This window comes from Mchenga conophoros, linkage group LG18 (assembly GCF_057382185.1).
Source record: "Mchenga conophoros isolate Kocher_MC1m ecotype Shallow Benthic linkage group LG18, M_conophoros_male_GT1.1, whole genome shotgun sequence".
NCBI lineage: Eukaryota > Metazoa > Chordata > Actinopteri > Cichliformes > Cichlidae > Mchenga > Mchenga conophoros.
The window spans coordinates 35,222,685-35,236,980 of NC_140543.1; the positions used below are offsets into that span (position 1 = coordinate 35,222,685).

The following is a 14,296-nucleotide window of genomic DNA, read 5'->3' on the forward strand; positions in this document are numbered from 1 at the left end:
ATGTGTTTGGACGACCATGCCATACCAAATCAAATCACTTCCCACCCCACTCCTCTATTTTTAACAATTGCTTTTTAACATTAGGCCTACAAGTTGATATGTCACGCCATGCATGCCACCAATGATTTGACTTCAGCTGCATTTTACACTATAAAGGGTCATGATGTCAGACCACGTCTGTGAATGTTGGAAGGACTAAATCATGGTCAGTCAGTGCTTTAACTTTAAATGAAAGAGGACAGCTGAAATCTTGACATCAGCATCTATTTAGGTCAGCAACTCTTAAAGTCTGATGTAAAGACACTACACATAACTACTCGTTTATATAACAGCTGGAAGGGAACAGATCTAAACAAGGTTGGACAAGGGCTACCATGGGCTCAAGCAAAGGTAGGACTTTTGGAGTTGCAGTAAAAGCTTTCACTGGGAGTGGGGTGGCTCTGTCGGCCAACGGTGACGTTGAGTCACATCAGGGGATGATTCCTTTGGTTGCAAAAAGAAATCTATGGGAAATCGAACCTTCAGCAGCAGTTATGACCTCAACAAATATTTTGCTGATAAGTTTATGGTTTCAGTTGCTAGTTTCAAGTTTCATTGTAAAACTGCATTAGATAAATTTCAATTGAACATAATGTTAATTTTGTAAATGATTATCCCAGTTATAGTCCAGCATGATGATAAAGCAAGTCATGTATCTCAGTTTCTGCATTAGATCCACTCCTCACTTGTTTGGATTAAAACCACCAAGATATTGATGCTTAGGATTGAAAATGGCATCTGAACAAACCACAAGACTGCCAGAGCAATTTGCTTTAGAGATATGACACCAAAGTGATGTTTATCCATAATGCACAGCATAACGTTTGGAAAAAAAACCCTAATACAGCATAGCAGCACAAACACCTAACACCAACCGTCAGAACGGTGGTGGAAGGATGAAAATTCGGGCATCTTGCCGTTACCAAGTCCACTATGAACTCATCTGTTCACCTGTTCAGTATTCTAGAGTCAAATGTGAGGCCATCTATCTTACAGCTAAAGCTTGGATCAAACTTGGTCATCAACAAGACAATATGGAAATCTACAAGAGCTTATCATCTATAATAATGGCTGAAAAAGAAAAGAATCAAGGTGCTGCAGTGGTCCAAAGTGCAGACCTCAACCGGACTGAAATGCTGTGGCGGGCCATTCAAACAGCTGAGCACAGACCAAACTTAAACAATGCTGTAAAGAGAAGGGAAAATTTCTACAAGTTAATGCTGTGAAATGTGGTTCTACAAGCTACTGATTCATGGGGTGTCCTTAGTTATTAATAGCGTTACATCCCTGGGTGGATCCTATCCACTGGATACTGTGGCTCACAAATAGCTCACATAACTCACAGATGCAGGCCTTGCAGCAGTTAACTCAGAAGGTGAAGAGGAAATGATGTCTCACTATGTTAACGGGTCTTCATATAGGCTGCAAAAACTGCTTGTTTCTTTATTTTTAAAAGGCCTTCGTAAAACTAGAACATTACTATTTGCCAATGATCGAGGAAAAACTAGATCATTTTAAAAGCCCTTAGTTAAACCCAGCTGTCTTAGTTAATTTTAAGTCAGTTTCAAGCCTTCTCTTTATCTCAGAAATTCTTGAAAGAGAAAGTTGTGAAACAGCTAAGTGATCATCTGCAGAGGAACAATTTATTTGAAAAGTTAACTCAGGTTTCAGAGCTCATCACAGCACAGAAACAGCATTAGTGAAGGTTACGAATGATCTTCTTGTGGCCTCTGACAGCAGGTCTGTCATAACAGACCAGCACAGTGTGGTTCATGGCTACTCCTTCAAAAGATTAGTATTTTTAAAAAATTCTTGAATTCTTAAATTCATTTTCTTACCTAAGCTGTGTGAGTATTTTCTCCTCTTCAGCGAGGTAGAGGCTCCTCTCCTCTTCCAATTCAGCTCTCTGTCTGAATGCTGCCTCCTCAAATCGAGCCAGCCGATCACACATCAACACCACTAGCTCGTGGCCTGCCATCTGCAGTGTAGAACTCACAGTCTCTTGGTTTGATAGCTGAAAAACATCCAGCAAGTCAGAAATCAGGAAAACGTTTTGGGGTTTTCAGAGCAAATATTGGTAATATGGCCATTTCAACACAACACTTAATCTATAATAGCTTGTTTAAGGCAAATGATGAACTGAGGTGTTGCAGCAAGGCCCAGCATAAGATCATCTTCTCCTTCTGACTGCTCTCTGTAGGGATCACAACAAGTGATAATTTACCTCGATCTCACTATCCAGCCATCACAAGCATCCTCCACTGTGACACCTACCCTCTGCATGTCCTTCTTCACTATATCCATGAGGTCTTCTCCTTGTCCTCCTGCCGTTCAGCTGCATACTCAGAATTCTTTGCACAATATGTTGTTTACCCCTCCTTTGCGCATCTCTAACTTTTACTCCAACCTAAGGCGGCAGTAAATTATTGCCACCATAAAAAACACAAGTCGCAGCAGGTCTCACTACCATCCTATAAACCTTCCCTTTCAGTCTTGCTGCTTTCCTTCTGTCACAAATCACCACTGACACTCACACCACTGTGAGCGTCAGTGACACTGCACTCTTCTTCAGCTCTCTTGTGTCTGTTGCTTTGGATGATTGCCTCCAGATATTTAAACCTTGACTACCTCTACTCCTTGCATCTTCATTGTTACACCTGTCTTCCTCGTATTCACACATACATTATATTCTATCTTGCTTCTTACATTCCTGTTCTCTTCAGAGCCTACCTCCACCTCTCCAGGCTCTCTTCCACTGCTCTCTGATCTCACTACAGATCACAGTGTCGTCTGTAAACATCATAGTCCACATAGCTCCCTGGTGTAATCCCACCCACTTAAAAGTTTGATACTGTTGACCATAATATTTTATTATAGCAATTAGAGGATTCTGTAGGTATTAATGTTCCACAGGGCTCCGTGCTAGGACCAATTCGGTTTACATTATACATGCTTCCCTTAGGCAGTATCATCAATCATAGCATACAGTTTCATTAATTTGCTATGCAGATGAAACCGAACTCTATCTGTCCATGAAGCCAGATAACAGACATCAATGAGTTAAACTGCAGGAATGTCTTAAAGACATAAAGACCTGGATGTCCTCCAATTTCCTGCTTGTAAATTCAGATAAAACTGAGCTTATTATACACAGCCCCAAAAATCTTACACAATGGTATCTAACCAGATGCTCATTACCTTGGCCTCCGGTAACACTGTGAGGAATCTTTGATTCCTTTTTGACCGGGACATGTCCTTCGATGTCAAATTAAACAAATATGTAGAACTGCATTTGTGCAGTATCTCATCCTGTCTCAGGCTGATGCTGAAAACGTAGTTCATGCATTTATTACTTCTAGGCTGGACTAGTGTAATTCATTATTATCAGGATTTCCTAAAAACTCCCTGAAAAGCCTTCAGCTAATCCAAAATGCTGCAGCAAGAGTCCTGACAGGGACTAGAAAGAGAGAGCATAGCTCTTCCATACTGGCCTCTCTTCTTTGGCTCACAGTTAAATCCAGAATCAATCATCTTTAGGCATGAAAAGATGAAAAAAATCCTGATTGAGGTTGTCATAATTCATGCATGACAGCGTTAAATAACAATAATTACAATGACAGTACAAGAAAACAGCCTTTGAACAGGACCAAAGCAGAATGGCTTCCAGGTCCTTCTTCGGTGAAATCGGCTTCCTGTTTGACAGACACCCTCTCTACTTTTAAGGTTAGGCTTAAAATGTTTTGAGAAAGCATATCGCTGGGGTTGGATCAGGTGACCCTGAATTCTCCCTTAGAGACACTCCGATATTTCTAGGCTGCTAGGGGCTTTCCATGATGCTTTGCATCCTCTTCAGTCAGATGTGTTTTTTTTCCATCACTATGTGTTTATACTCCACTTTGCATTTAATCATTAGTTATTATTAATCTCTGGGTCTATTCCACAGCATGACTTTGTCCCATCTTCTTCCTCTAACCCCCAGGGGGTCGCAGCAGATGGCCTCCCCTCCCTGAGCGTGGTTCTGCTGAAGGTTTCTTGCTGTTAAAAGGGGTTTTTTCTTTCCTATTGTCACCAAAGCACATGCTCGTGGGGGGTCTGATTGTTGAGGTTTTCTCTGATTTCTCTGTATGTAAAGCACCTTAAGGCAACTATCGCTGTGATTTGGCGCTACATAAATAAAACTAAATTGAAGCAAATTGATTTGGCTTGGAGCACTTTGAGTTGTCAGTGAGACAACATAAGTAGTTAAAAAGTACACGTCAGTATTTACTACTATTATTAATAACTTTATTACTTGTGCTGCATTAACTGTAAATAGTGAGCAGAGTTGAGTACCTGTAACTGTCTGAGCTGGTTCAACTGGAGTCGCAGCTCACACACATTCCTCTTGGCTGACACTAAACGCTGTTGCACTCTGCTGTCAGAAGCAGGGGCCCGAGCAGCTGGATGGATGGAGGTAAAGCTGTCAGTCAGAGCAGCAGGATTCTGGGGCTCAGATGATACTCCTGAAGGGCAAAGAAATTGTTTTCTTTTCAGAATTTTCACACCATGAGACACACTCATAGTGGCAATATGTACATTTAAGAAACCTCTCACCAAGTCTGTTGTTTATAAGGTTGCATTCTGGACTCTCACTGAAAAACACAGACAGACAAAAGACCTAAAATGACTGTTTAACCCAGGTTTATATCGTATGCAGAAATAATCTTACTTTATGAGGCAAAGATCTGTTAGTCAAACTAATATTATATTTGATTAAATGAATTCTTGTTTTATACACATTGTTATTTTAAATACTACCAACAACAAACATAATAAATGTAAGAATAATTAATATAGTAATTGTTAATATCAGTAGATGTTACAGACCTGACAGCATCCTTGTCTCCGGGTCCTATGGACAAAGCGTGGTGCACTAGCCCTGCTAGACTGGCTATCTGCTCCTCCATGGCTTTGATTCTCTCACTGATAAATAGGAATACATACATTATATCCATCACATAACACTTATATGAACCATGAGAACAGCTTGCCACCATGTAACTGTCATAATTTCGTTTAAGCACCATTTCCCAACCATTGGTCTCATGATTCTTTATATTGGAAAGGAAATACACTCCGATATTAGTGGATAAGCAATTTTGAGAGCATCCTGGTAGTTCACCCTGAGTCTACATCATCAGGAGGAAGAAAGGTTCACATGATCAGCCCTAACCATACACTTTATCAAAAGGAACAGTTGAAGCTTAATCTTAAAAACAACTCCCCTCTCCACTTCCTCACTGGTCACTTCCCCATTGACACTTAGTTTAGCTATGAATCTGAGCTCCCTGTACTGATCATACTTGAAAAAGCCTTAAAGGACAAAATAAGGTTAATCATTTTATGCATTTTGTGACTTAAGTGGGGTCAGTTTTGGAAGAGTCCAGCTGAACCAAGCACAACATTTGTTAATGGAGTTTTACTTTTATAACACATTTCTACTCTGAGCATTCAAAGCAAATCTCAAGAGGCCTGTTTTTTTACTTTGCAGATATCATCACTGTGTGATATTTTGCAGTTACTGAGTGTCAGATTTTGAAACTTCTACCACGCAATTTCGACCTAGTAACAGAAATATCTCATAGGACAAATGCGAGATAAGTCATTAGTTGTGTATTTAATTCAAAAAGGGCAACATGTCATGTTTTGTTCTTGGAGCAGAGTATATCTGGGCTGATTATCAGCTACTGGTATAATCTATCACTATAAGCATTCACTGAGTGTAATATAAGGACTATTTTTGTGATGCAACTGGCTAAACATGGAAAATAACCGAACCCACTGCTTAGTTATCTTTCTCATACATTATGAAAGACACAAGAAAAGTTGTTCTTTTTTGTCGTTTAAAAGAACATCTGTGATTTATGTTTCCTGTGGTTTCGTCATAGGCTGCAATGCAACAAGGCAATTACTCTGGCTATCAGCTCACCTTTGGGCATTGCTGGCATTCATATGGCCCTGAAACAGTCTCTCAGTTTGTCCCAGAGGACTGTCAGCAAAAACAGATGAGGTGGAGGATGAGGATCCACTTCCTCTGCTTCTGCTTATAATCTCTAGTGTAGCACTGTTATTGTCCTGCCCCAGGGACTGGCGAATCAGTGACTTCTTCTCAGGAGACACTAGGCCCACACCTCCGATGATTTGTCCACCATCAAACATCCTGACTTCACTGAGTCTGTGAGGGGAACTAGGCGGGATTTTGGTTCCCATTGGGGGAAGCTGACCGTCAGTATACTTCCTATTCTTCCGCCTAGAGAAAGAAAAAGCAGATGGAATAGAAAGTGAATGTATGTACAGCAGTGTAAAACCCACATACAATATGGTCCTTTGACAAATAGATGAAACATCAAGTAATCAGTTTATCAAAGTCTCTAATTTCTATCGTAGTTTTCAGTATAATAGAGATGGATATAATAGCAATCAGTTAGTTATTACAAGTCATCGATTGATTTTCATGTCATTGATTGAAATAAATGTTCCCAATCTTGTAGTTGGTCACCAGGTTTGCACACATCTCAGGAGGAATTGTTGCCTACGTCTCTAACTAACTCTAAATCCTTTAGGTTTCTTGACTACTGCCAAGCAAGTTGAAGCTTCAGCTACCTTCACAGGCTTTCTACAGGATGGTCTGGAGGAAAGAGCTTACATAGAGCTCCAGACCACTGATGTTTTTTACATGACAAAAGTGATTTAGACAAAGAAACAAAAAAAAAATTACAAACAACAATATAGTATACACAACTGCACCAAATTGTGGATTATTAAACATTATGTCTCTCCCTTCTGAGTCCCTGTCAGTACATACATTAGTAATTGATGAACAAATTGATTTAGTTTGCTTTAAAGAAACCTGGTTAGAGCAGAATAATTATGTTAGTCTAAATGAATCAATAGCCTTGAATCCTTGAACCACAAGCTACAGAGGGTGTGGCAGCAATCTTCCACTCCATCTTACAAATCATCCAAAGACCCACACAGAGTTTTAATTAATTTGAAAGCTTGATGCTTACCCTACCCTCACTGGAAAACTTAAAAAAACAAAACAAAAAAACAACCCAAATCCTCTTTTGTCTGATCATTTCCTTATAATACTTAAATCTCCAATAGTGGGTTACAAAGCAGTGGAAAAGTACATTTCATCTCTTTCTCAAAGGACTGTAACTAAGTTTAAGGATATAATTTCCCCATGTGCCAACACAGTGCCGAGCAGGTACTTAAACTCTACTCCCTAATATTTTTTTTACAACTTCAATGCATATTTAATTTTCTGTAATATATTTATAATTAGAGCTATTTGCATTTATTAGAGATATTTTGTTAAATTTTGTAACTTTGTAATATATTCTTTTATTTAGTTCAGTTTAGTTCATTACTGTTCTTTTCATTTTGGAGCAATTGTCACCACATCGTTTCCTCTTCGATTATTAAGGTATTCTGATTTTGATTTTGATTCAAATGATTCCTGGAAGAAATATAATCCAGTTCAGTTCAATTTTATTTATATAGTGCCAAATCGCAACAAGGTGCTTTAAACTGATAAAGACTCCACAACAATACAGAGAAAACAAATAAAATCCCAACAATCAGATGGTCCCCTATGAACAAGCACTTTGGTGACAGTGTAGAGGAACAAAAGCTCCCTTTAACAGTAAGAAACGTCCGGTTACTTACGTTCAGGGAGGGGCGGCTATATGTCACGACCGGCTGGGGATGAGGGAAGGAAGACAGGACAAAGACATGCCAGGGAAGAGACCCATGGATTAATAATAACTTAAGATTAAAAGCAGAGGAAAAAAAGCAGAAAAAAAAGAGTGAAGAAGAAACGCTCGGTGATAATGGAAAGCCTACTGCAGTGTAACTAAGGGAGTATTCACAGTAACCTGATCCAGCCCTAACTATATTTTTTTATCAAAAAGGAAAGTTTTAAGATGAATCTTAAAAGTAAATCCAAATCCAAACTGGGAGCACATGGCTCTGCCTCCCATTCTACTTTTGAATACCCGAAGAACCAGAAGTAAACCAGAAGCCTGAGAGCAAAATGCTCTAAATGGTAAATGGCCTGTATTTATATAGCGCTTTACTAGTCCCTAAGGACCCCAAAGCGCTTTACATACCCAGTCATCCACCCATTCACACACACATTCACACACTGGTGATGGCAGCTACATTGGAGTGAGAAGATATTAAGCGGCCTTTAAGATATGATGGGGCATGATTATTCAAGACCTTGTATGCAATGAGAAGGATTTTAAATTCAGTTCTGGATTTAGATATATATCTGAGCAATAAAGCTTATGAGTAGGAAACACTGTTGTATCCGGCCTGCTTTATGCACAAAAATAGTCACGTGAGTAAATTACTAAATTAATACAATCCATGTAGAGATTTATTTTCCTGTGCCAAGACTTGTTGATTATATGATTTTTGGCCAGGCCTGCCCTCAACAGCACACACAGGCTGTACATTCACTTTAAAATATTTGCTATATAAAAGACTTACAGGATGGCTGTCTGATCTTGAGTGATATAACATCACCAGTGTTGGGTAGGTTAATTTTTCCAAAATGTATTTTTTAACATATTCCGTTACGTTACATTACTCAATAAGAGTAACATATTCTGAATACTTTGGATTACTTAATACATTATCATGCTTTTTACAACTACATGAATGTCTTATTGCTGTGTGATTTATTACTGTTACTGAAGGTTACTCTCCACACCAACACCAACTAGATGTTTAAATCTTAATATAAATGAGTAACAGTAGGTGCACATTAGGTAAGGCTGCACTTTTTGCAGTGATCTTGTATAGAAACTATTCAGCGCGTATATAAAACAGGTCTGCGGCTCCGAACCGTAGTAAAGGGACCTCTGGCTAATACGTCAGGTTCATGTCGGGCTCGTAGCTGAAAACTAGCTTTACTTTGTTGTCTGGGTCAACTTTGCTAGCAGAGACAGAGAGAGGCGTTGAAAGGCTGCTCCAACGGGACTTATTGTTTCAGAGGAAACACGAACACAGCGTACAGTCGAGTCTTAACAGCTTACTTACAGCTGGGCTCGTCAGGCTCTCTTTTTGGCTGCAGTGGTTATTATTATATTTACATGCTTCATACATGCTATGCCTTTATCACACTGCCTATCGTCTTCATATTAAATAATTTGTTGAATAATACTATTTAAAAATATTTCTTCACGTCATTATGCGGGCCACAATAAGGGGTGACATGTGCCGCGAGGTTAAGTCACACGCGTTAGAGCCTCTTAATGTGCGTTTTGTTTAGGTTTCCATCAGCGTGGAATTACCAGAAATAGAGAGGGCATAGCCTTATGAAACAGGAAAATACCGCCGTGTAATCCATTTATTTCAACAAAGTAACTATTCTGAATACCACCTTTTTAAATGGTAACTGTAACGGAATACAGTTACTCATATTTTGTCTTTTACATACGTAACGGTGGTACATGTATTCCGTTACTCCCCAACACTTAACATCACACTCACATAGGCCTTGCCCAGTCAGCTCCTACTTGAATTCAATTCAGTTTTGTGCCAAATCACAACAATTGCCTCAAGGCACTTTAAACGTTCTACTATTGGATTGCAAAATGACATGCTGTAACTGTCAGGCCACATACCCAAAGTGACTTTTCTATTTCTTTGGTTTAGCTAACCAAAGAAACGGTGTGGCTGTAGCTCAGGTGGTAGTGCAGGTCATCTGCTAATGGGAAGGTTGGTGGTTTGATTCCTGGCTGCTCCAGTCTACATGTCAAATATCCCTGCAAGATACTAATGTCACGGCGGGGTGCGCCGGTGTGTTTTTTGAAACAGGACCCAAAAGCAGATGTGGACGAGGTATTGCAAGTTTAAACAGAAAGCGATCCTTTATTTGGATGATTACAGGGGTTAACCAAGGAACCCTAAGCAAACTAAAAAACACTAAGAAACAAATACTACGAAGTTCTATGACTATGGTGGGGATAACAGACGACCCGACAATGACATTCAGAGAACAGAGGACTTAAATACACACATGAGGTGATCAGGGGAAGTGGAGACACATGAGGAAACAGCTGACTAGGATAAACATAATGATGCACAGGCAAGAGTAAAACTAACCGCATGAGCACAGAACACAAGACCCTTTTCAAAATAAAACAGGAAACATGCAGACTTAGACACGACAACACAACTTAACAGGCCTAACAAGCATGACAGACTAGACAAGGAACCAAACATAACCACACAGACATGACACATGAACCAGGGAAACTTAGTACAGGGGAGATGACATAACTAAGAAACAGGACTACACAGTAATCTAGAAATTAACTAGGTGCACTAAGCTAAGGCACAAAATAAATACAAAAGATACATAAACTCAAACACTGGGTCGCTTGACCCAGGACCATGACAACTAACCCCAAGTTGCTTTCGCATGCAGCTATCAAGAGTGTGAATGTTAGATAGAAATCACTATAATACAATCAGCTCATTTACCTACATTTGAATTACCGAAAAATGTCGAACTAAAGATTACACTGACAAAAAAGTTTGTTTTTTGTGTGTTTAGATGTTTCTTTTATATGCTGCCCAATGACTGTAGAAAACTGTCGGGTAGTCCAGTTTACTGAAGAACACCTCAGGCTGTCAGGTTAAAACACTCGGTCGTGTTTTCGTAGCGTAAAGGCAGGCCGTCCTCTCAGAGCCTACGCTCTATCTGCTATTCCCTAACAGAGATACGCAAGTTTCTCCGTGACTGCAGCTGCCAGTCAAAGCTGTTATGATGACGTTTCACCCCAATTTAACATCACTGTGGTAGGAATTAGGAATTAGAATCAAACTTATGGGAAAGGAGACCTCTTGGACATCAATCAGCGTGATGAGAACTATTGAAAACAAAAGAAAGAATCTTTGGAAAAAATTTATCCTAGGAGAATTAATTTATTTTAGTCTGACCCCAGTCCCATCCGCTAACATGGAGGAGGTTTATGACCTATACTGCAGCCAGACACCAGGGGGCGATAGAGACGTTTTGGCTTCATTTTTGTGGAGCTGTCGCGTCGTCCATGTTTTCTACAGTCATTGATGCTGCCCAACTAAAAATGATCATTTTTAACCCATTATAAGAACTACATCTAACACATGTACCTAAACTGGTACAGACTGTTGCCTCCTGGCAGCTGCATACACCCAAATGGTGCAGAAATGAAGCATTAAACTTCAGACATTTCCTATTGCATATGTGTGTAAATAGGCAAGTATACCTGTGGAGGGAATGGGTCCCGTCCTCTAGATTATATTGGCTCTCTCCATAGCCCATCAGGGGTTTAATGGAGGCTCGGTACTGCTGCAGCCCTACTGGGAGTCCTAGTACTCCAACATTCACCACATCTGTTGCGAGAGATGGAGGGGCACTGCACTGGGAGGAGATGCTGTGGCGAGCTATTCCATCCTGCAGAGAAGCGCAGTAGGAGTCTGGATGTGGTCCTCCTTCACCACGCACCACCAAGGCCATGACCTTACTGCTGTCAACGTTCTCATCTGACACATACATGCATTTACACATAAACACACTGTCACTTTAGAATGTGGAGCAAACACACATAAAGAGTAAAAACACAGCCAGTGGTTATGTTTCCAAGAGTGTAGTGCAAGTAAAATCAGTTCAGCATTGTGCACCGGGTTGCCATGTGGAACAAAAAACAAAAAAAATGCAAAAAGCTCAAATACACACACACACACACACACACACACACACACACACACACACACACACACACACACACACACAAACCCCAGACATTCAGACATTCTGCTTAAATGTGAAACTAAAGCTAGTTTACACAGCAGTAACGAGGTTTCTGGTTATCTGTGTGTATAGCAGCGGCAGACATTGACATACGGCATGTATGTATGTCAATGTCTGCCGCTGCTATACACACAGATAATGGGAGATGGCATACATCATTACAACTAATCACAGCCCATAACTTCTTCCCTTATGTCACAGCAAAGGGGGAAAAAAACACTTGCAGTAGTGACTCATTGTTCAGTAGGAATCAGCTAAAAAGCACATTCCTGCTGGAGGAATCTCACCAGGCTTGACATCTCTCCTCTCCAGGATGGCACTGCTGGTGCATATGGTACTGGATCGTCCTGCTCCCGAAAGGCGAAGTGTCTGTGCTAATGTAGTGCTGGGGTCCCGCACTCCCCCACTGCCCCCTCCACCATATGCCACCCTGGAAGGGGAGGAGGGCATAGACCGGGCCATGGGTGGAGACATGGAACCTTGCAGGCTTTGAAGGGTGCCACGACTGGATGATGACAAGGTGTGGACTGGACTGTGACTGCCATACAACAATTCTCTGGGGATCTGAAGAAAGTGAAAAAAAGTGCTCTGAAACTGCACCATCACCACAACTTAGAACCACAGACGGGGGGATAGAGCACTTTCCATAACACTTCATTGACGGCTGGAGTCACATCAGCCTGTTTTAAATCAGCAGTGGTGGTACAATCGTGAAAAAGCCTGGACTCAGTTGACTCAGTTGCAAACTATAGACGCATGTCACATCTATCTTTGTTGTCCAAGATCTTTGAAAAAGTTGTTTCTATGCAGCTCACCGACCATCTGTCAACAATCAGTTTGAGCCATTTCAGTCTGCTTTCAGACCAAACCGCTCCACACAACCAGCTTTAATCAAAGTGGTAAATGAGACAATGATCGCACTTCAGTTTTATTACTGCTAGATCTAAGCGCTGGTTTGACACTGTGGATCACTGTATTTTACTGGATAAGATTGAACGTTTTATCAGCATTTTTATCGGCATGTATCCTGGCTGAGATCCTACCTGTCTGGGAAATCTCAGAATGTTAGTTTTAAAAATGATCTCTCTGAGACCTGTGCTGTGAGGCATGGGGTCCCCTCAAGGGTCTGTACCTGGCCTATTACTGTTTCCTCTCTATCTGCTGCTTCTTGGTCTTCTTCTATGTTATTTTCATGTAACCTTTCACTGTTATGCTGATGCCTGCAACTATATGATCCTTTAATCATTGGAAACTGTGCTGACTTGTCCAAACTGGAAGCTTGTCTATCTGCAATTAGGGGCTGGTTATCTGATAATTTTCAGCTTTGATGGTCATTGGACCACAAAACTTTCACTTGTCTTCGCGTATTGATTATTGTAATGGTCTCCTCTCTGGGTTGACGAAGAAAAGTTTTAGAGGTTTACAGACTGTACAAAATGTGGCTGCCTGCATTTTAACCAAAATAGGGAAATATGAACATATTACTCTAGTACTGAAATCTCTTCACTAGTTGCCTTGTAGGGTTCGAGCAGATTTTAAGATCCTGTTGCTCACCTACAAGACTTTAAATGGTCTGGCGCCTTCATATCTCTCTGACCTTTTGCACCTTTATGTTCCATTCAGTGCTCTCCAATCTCAGGGCAGAGACATAGTCCCAGCAGAGTTTACTGGTTTCAGGTGCTGGATGCCAAGCACTGTTGTTCACACTGGTGCACACTAGTACTGCTGGGTAACCCTCACAATTGCGACATGATACTTCTTTCTGCTCATTTAGTTTAATTTCATGTTTTTGTTCAATCACCTTTTATGAACAGCCCCGTTCTGAGTGAGTTGGGGATTCCTTCCTTTTATGCTGTGGAGTCCTTTTTGGCCAGTTGTTGTTTAACAGGTCTGAATATGCATTTAATTCAAAAGTGTTTAGCTGATCCCAACAAGTCAGTTTCATCTTTCAGGCTTTGATCATAAAGCACATGTAATGTATTAATGAAACTCAGTCAACCTTCCAATGAAAATCAAGCGGAAATTTCATCATTTCACCAAACCCCAAGAAGTGTATAGCTGAATTTTAAAAGTACTTCCATTTGATAAATGGAATTTTTATGTTTTTGTGAATTCTGGATACACCCTTACATAAAATATATATCACTCACTCAGACAAACAAAAACATTCCTGACTCTGGGTCTTAAGAAAAAGAAATAATGTATAAGAAAGAATAAGTAATCTCAGCTAATTAAAAATAATAATAATACAAACGATACAAAAATGTACCAAATACCAAACCACCACCCCAAAATGTCACATACAAACATTTACTGAAAATGTTGAAAGTATAATTGTGCCTCTTTGTCCTCAAGAGAGGTCAGAAGTGTAAATATAATATAAATGGCACTCAGAAACATAAGTAC

General features: G+C 40.2%; 1 protein-coding gene across 3 annotated transcripts in view; it reads right to left on the reverse strand.

Annotated features, from left to right (window-relative positions):
• LOC146554267 (uncharacterized) overlaps window positions 1–14,296 on the reverse strand; it is a 95,223-nt gene that overhangs the window by 35,225 nt on the left and 45,702 nt on the right. For all 3 annotated transcript variants that reach the window (XM_085253661.1, XM_085253660.1, XM_085253662.1), the window contains 7 exons: window positions 12,178–12,454; window positions 11,346–11,622; window positions 6,008–6,328; window positions 4,906–5,001; window positions 4,633–4,670; window positions 4,372–4,541; window positions 1,878–2,053 (listed from right to left, as the gene is read on the reverse strand). In XM_085253661.1, the coding sequence (XP_085109787.1) occupies window positions 1,878–2,053; window positions 4,372–4,541; window positions 4,633–4,670; window positions 4,906–5,001; window positions 6,008–6,328; window positions 11,346–11,622; window positions 12,178–12,454 (1,355 nt within the window). The remainder of the gene's footprint in view (window positions 1–1,877; window positions 2,054–4,371; window positions 4,542–4,632; window positions 4,671–4,905; window positions 5,002–6,007; window positions 6,329–11,345; window positions 11,623–12,177; window positions 12,455–14,296) is intronic.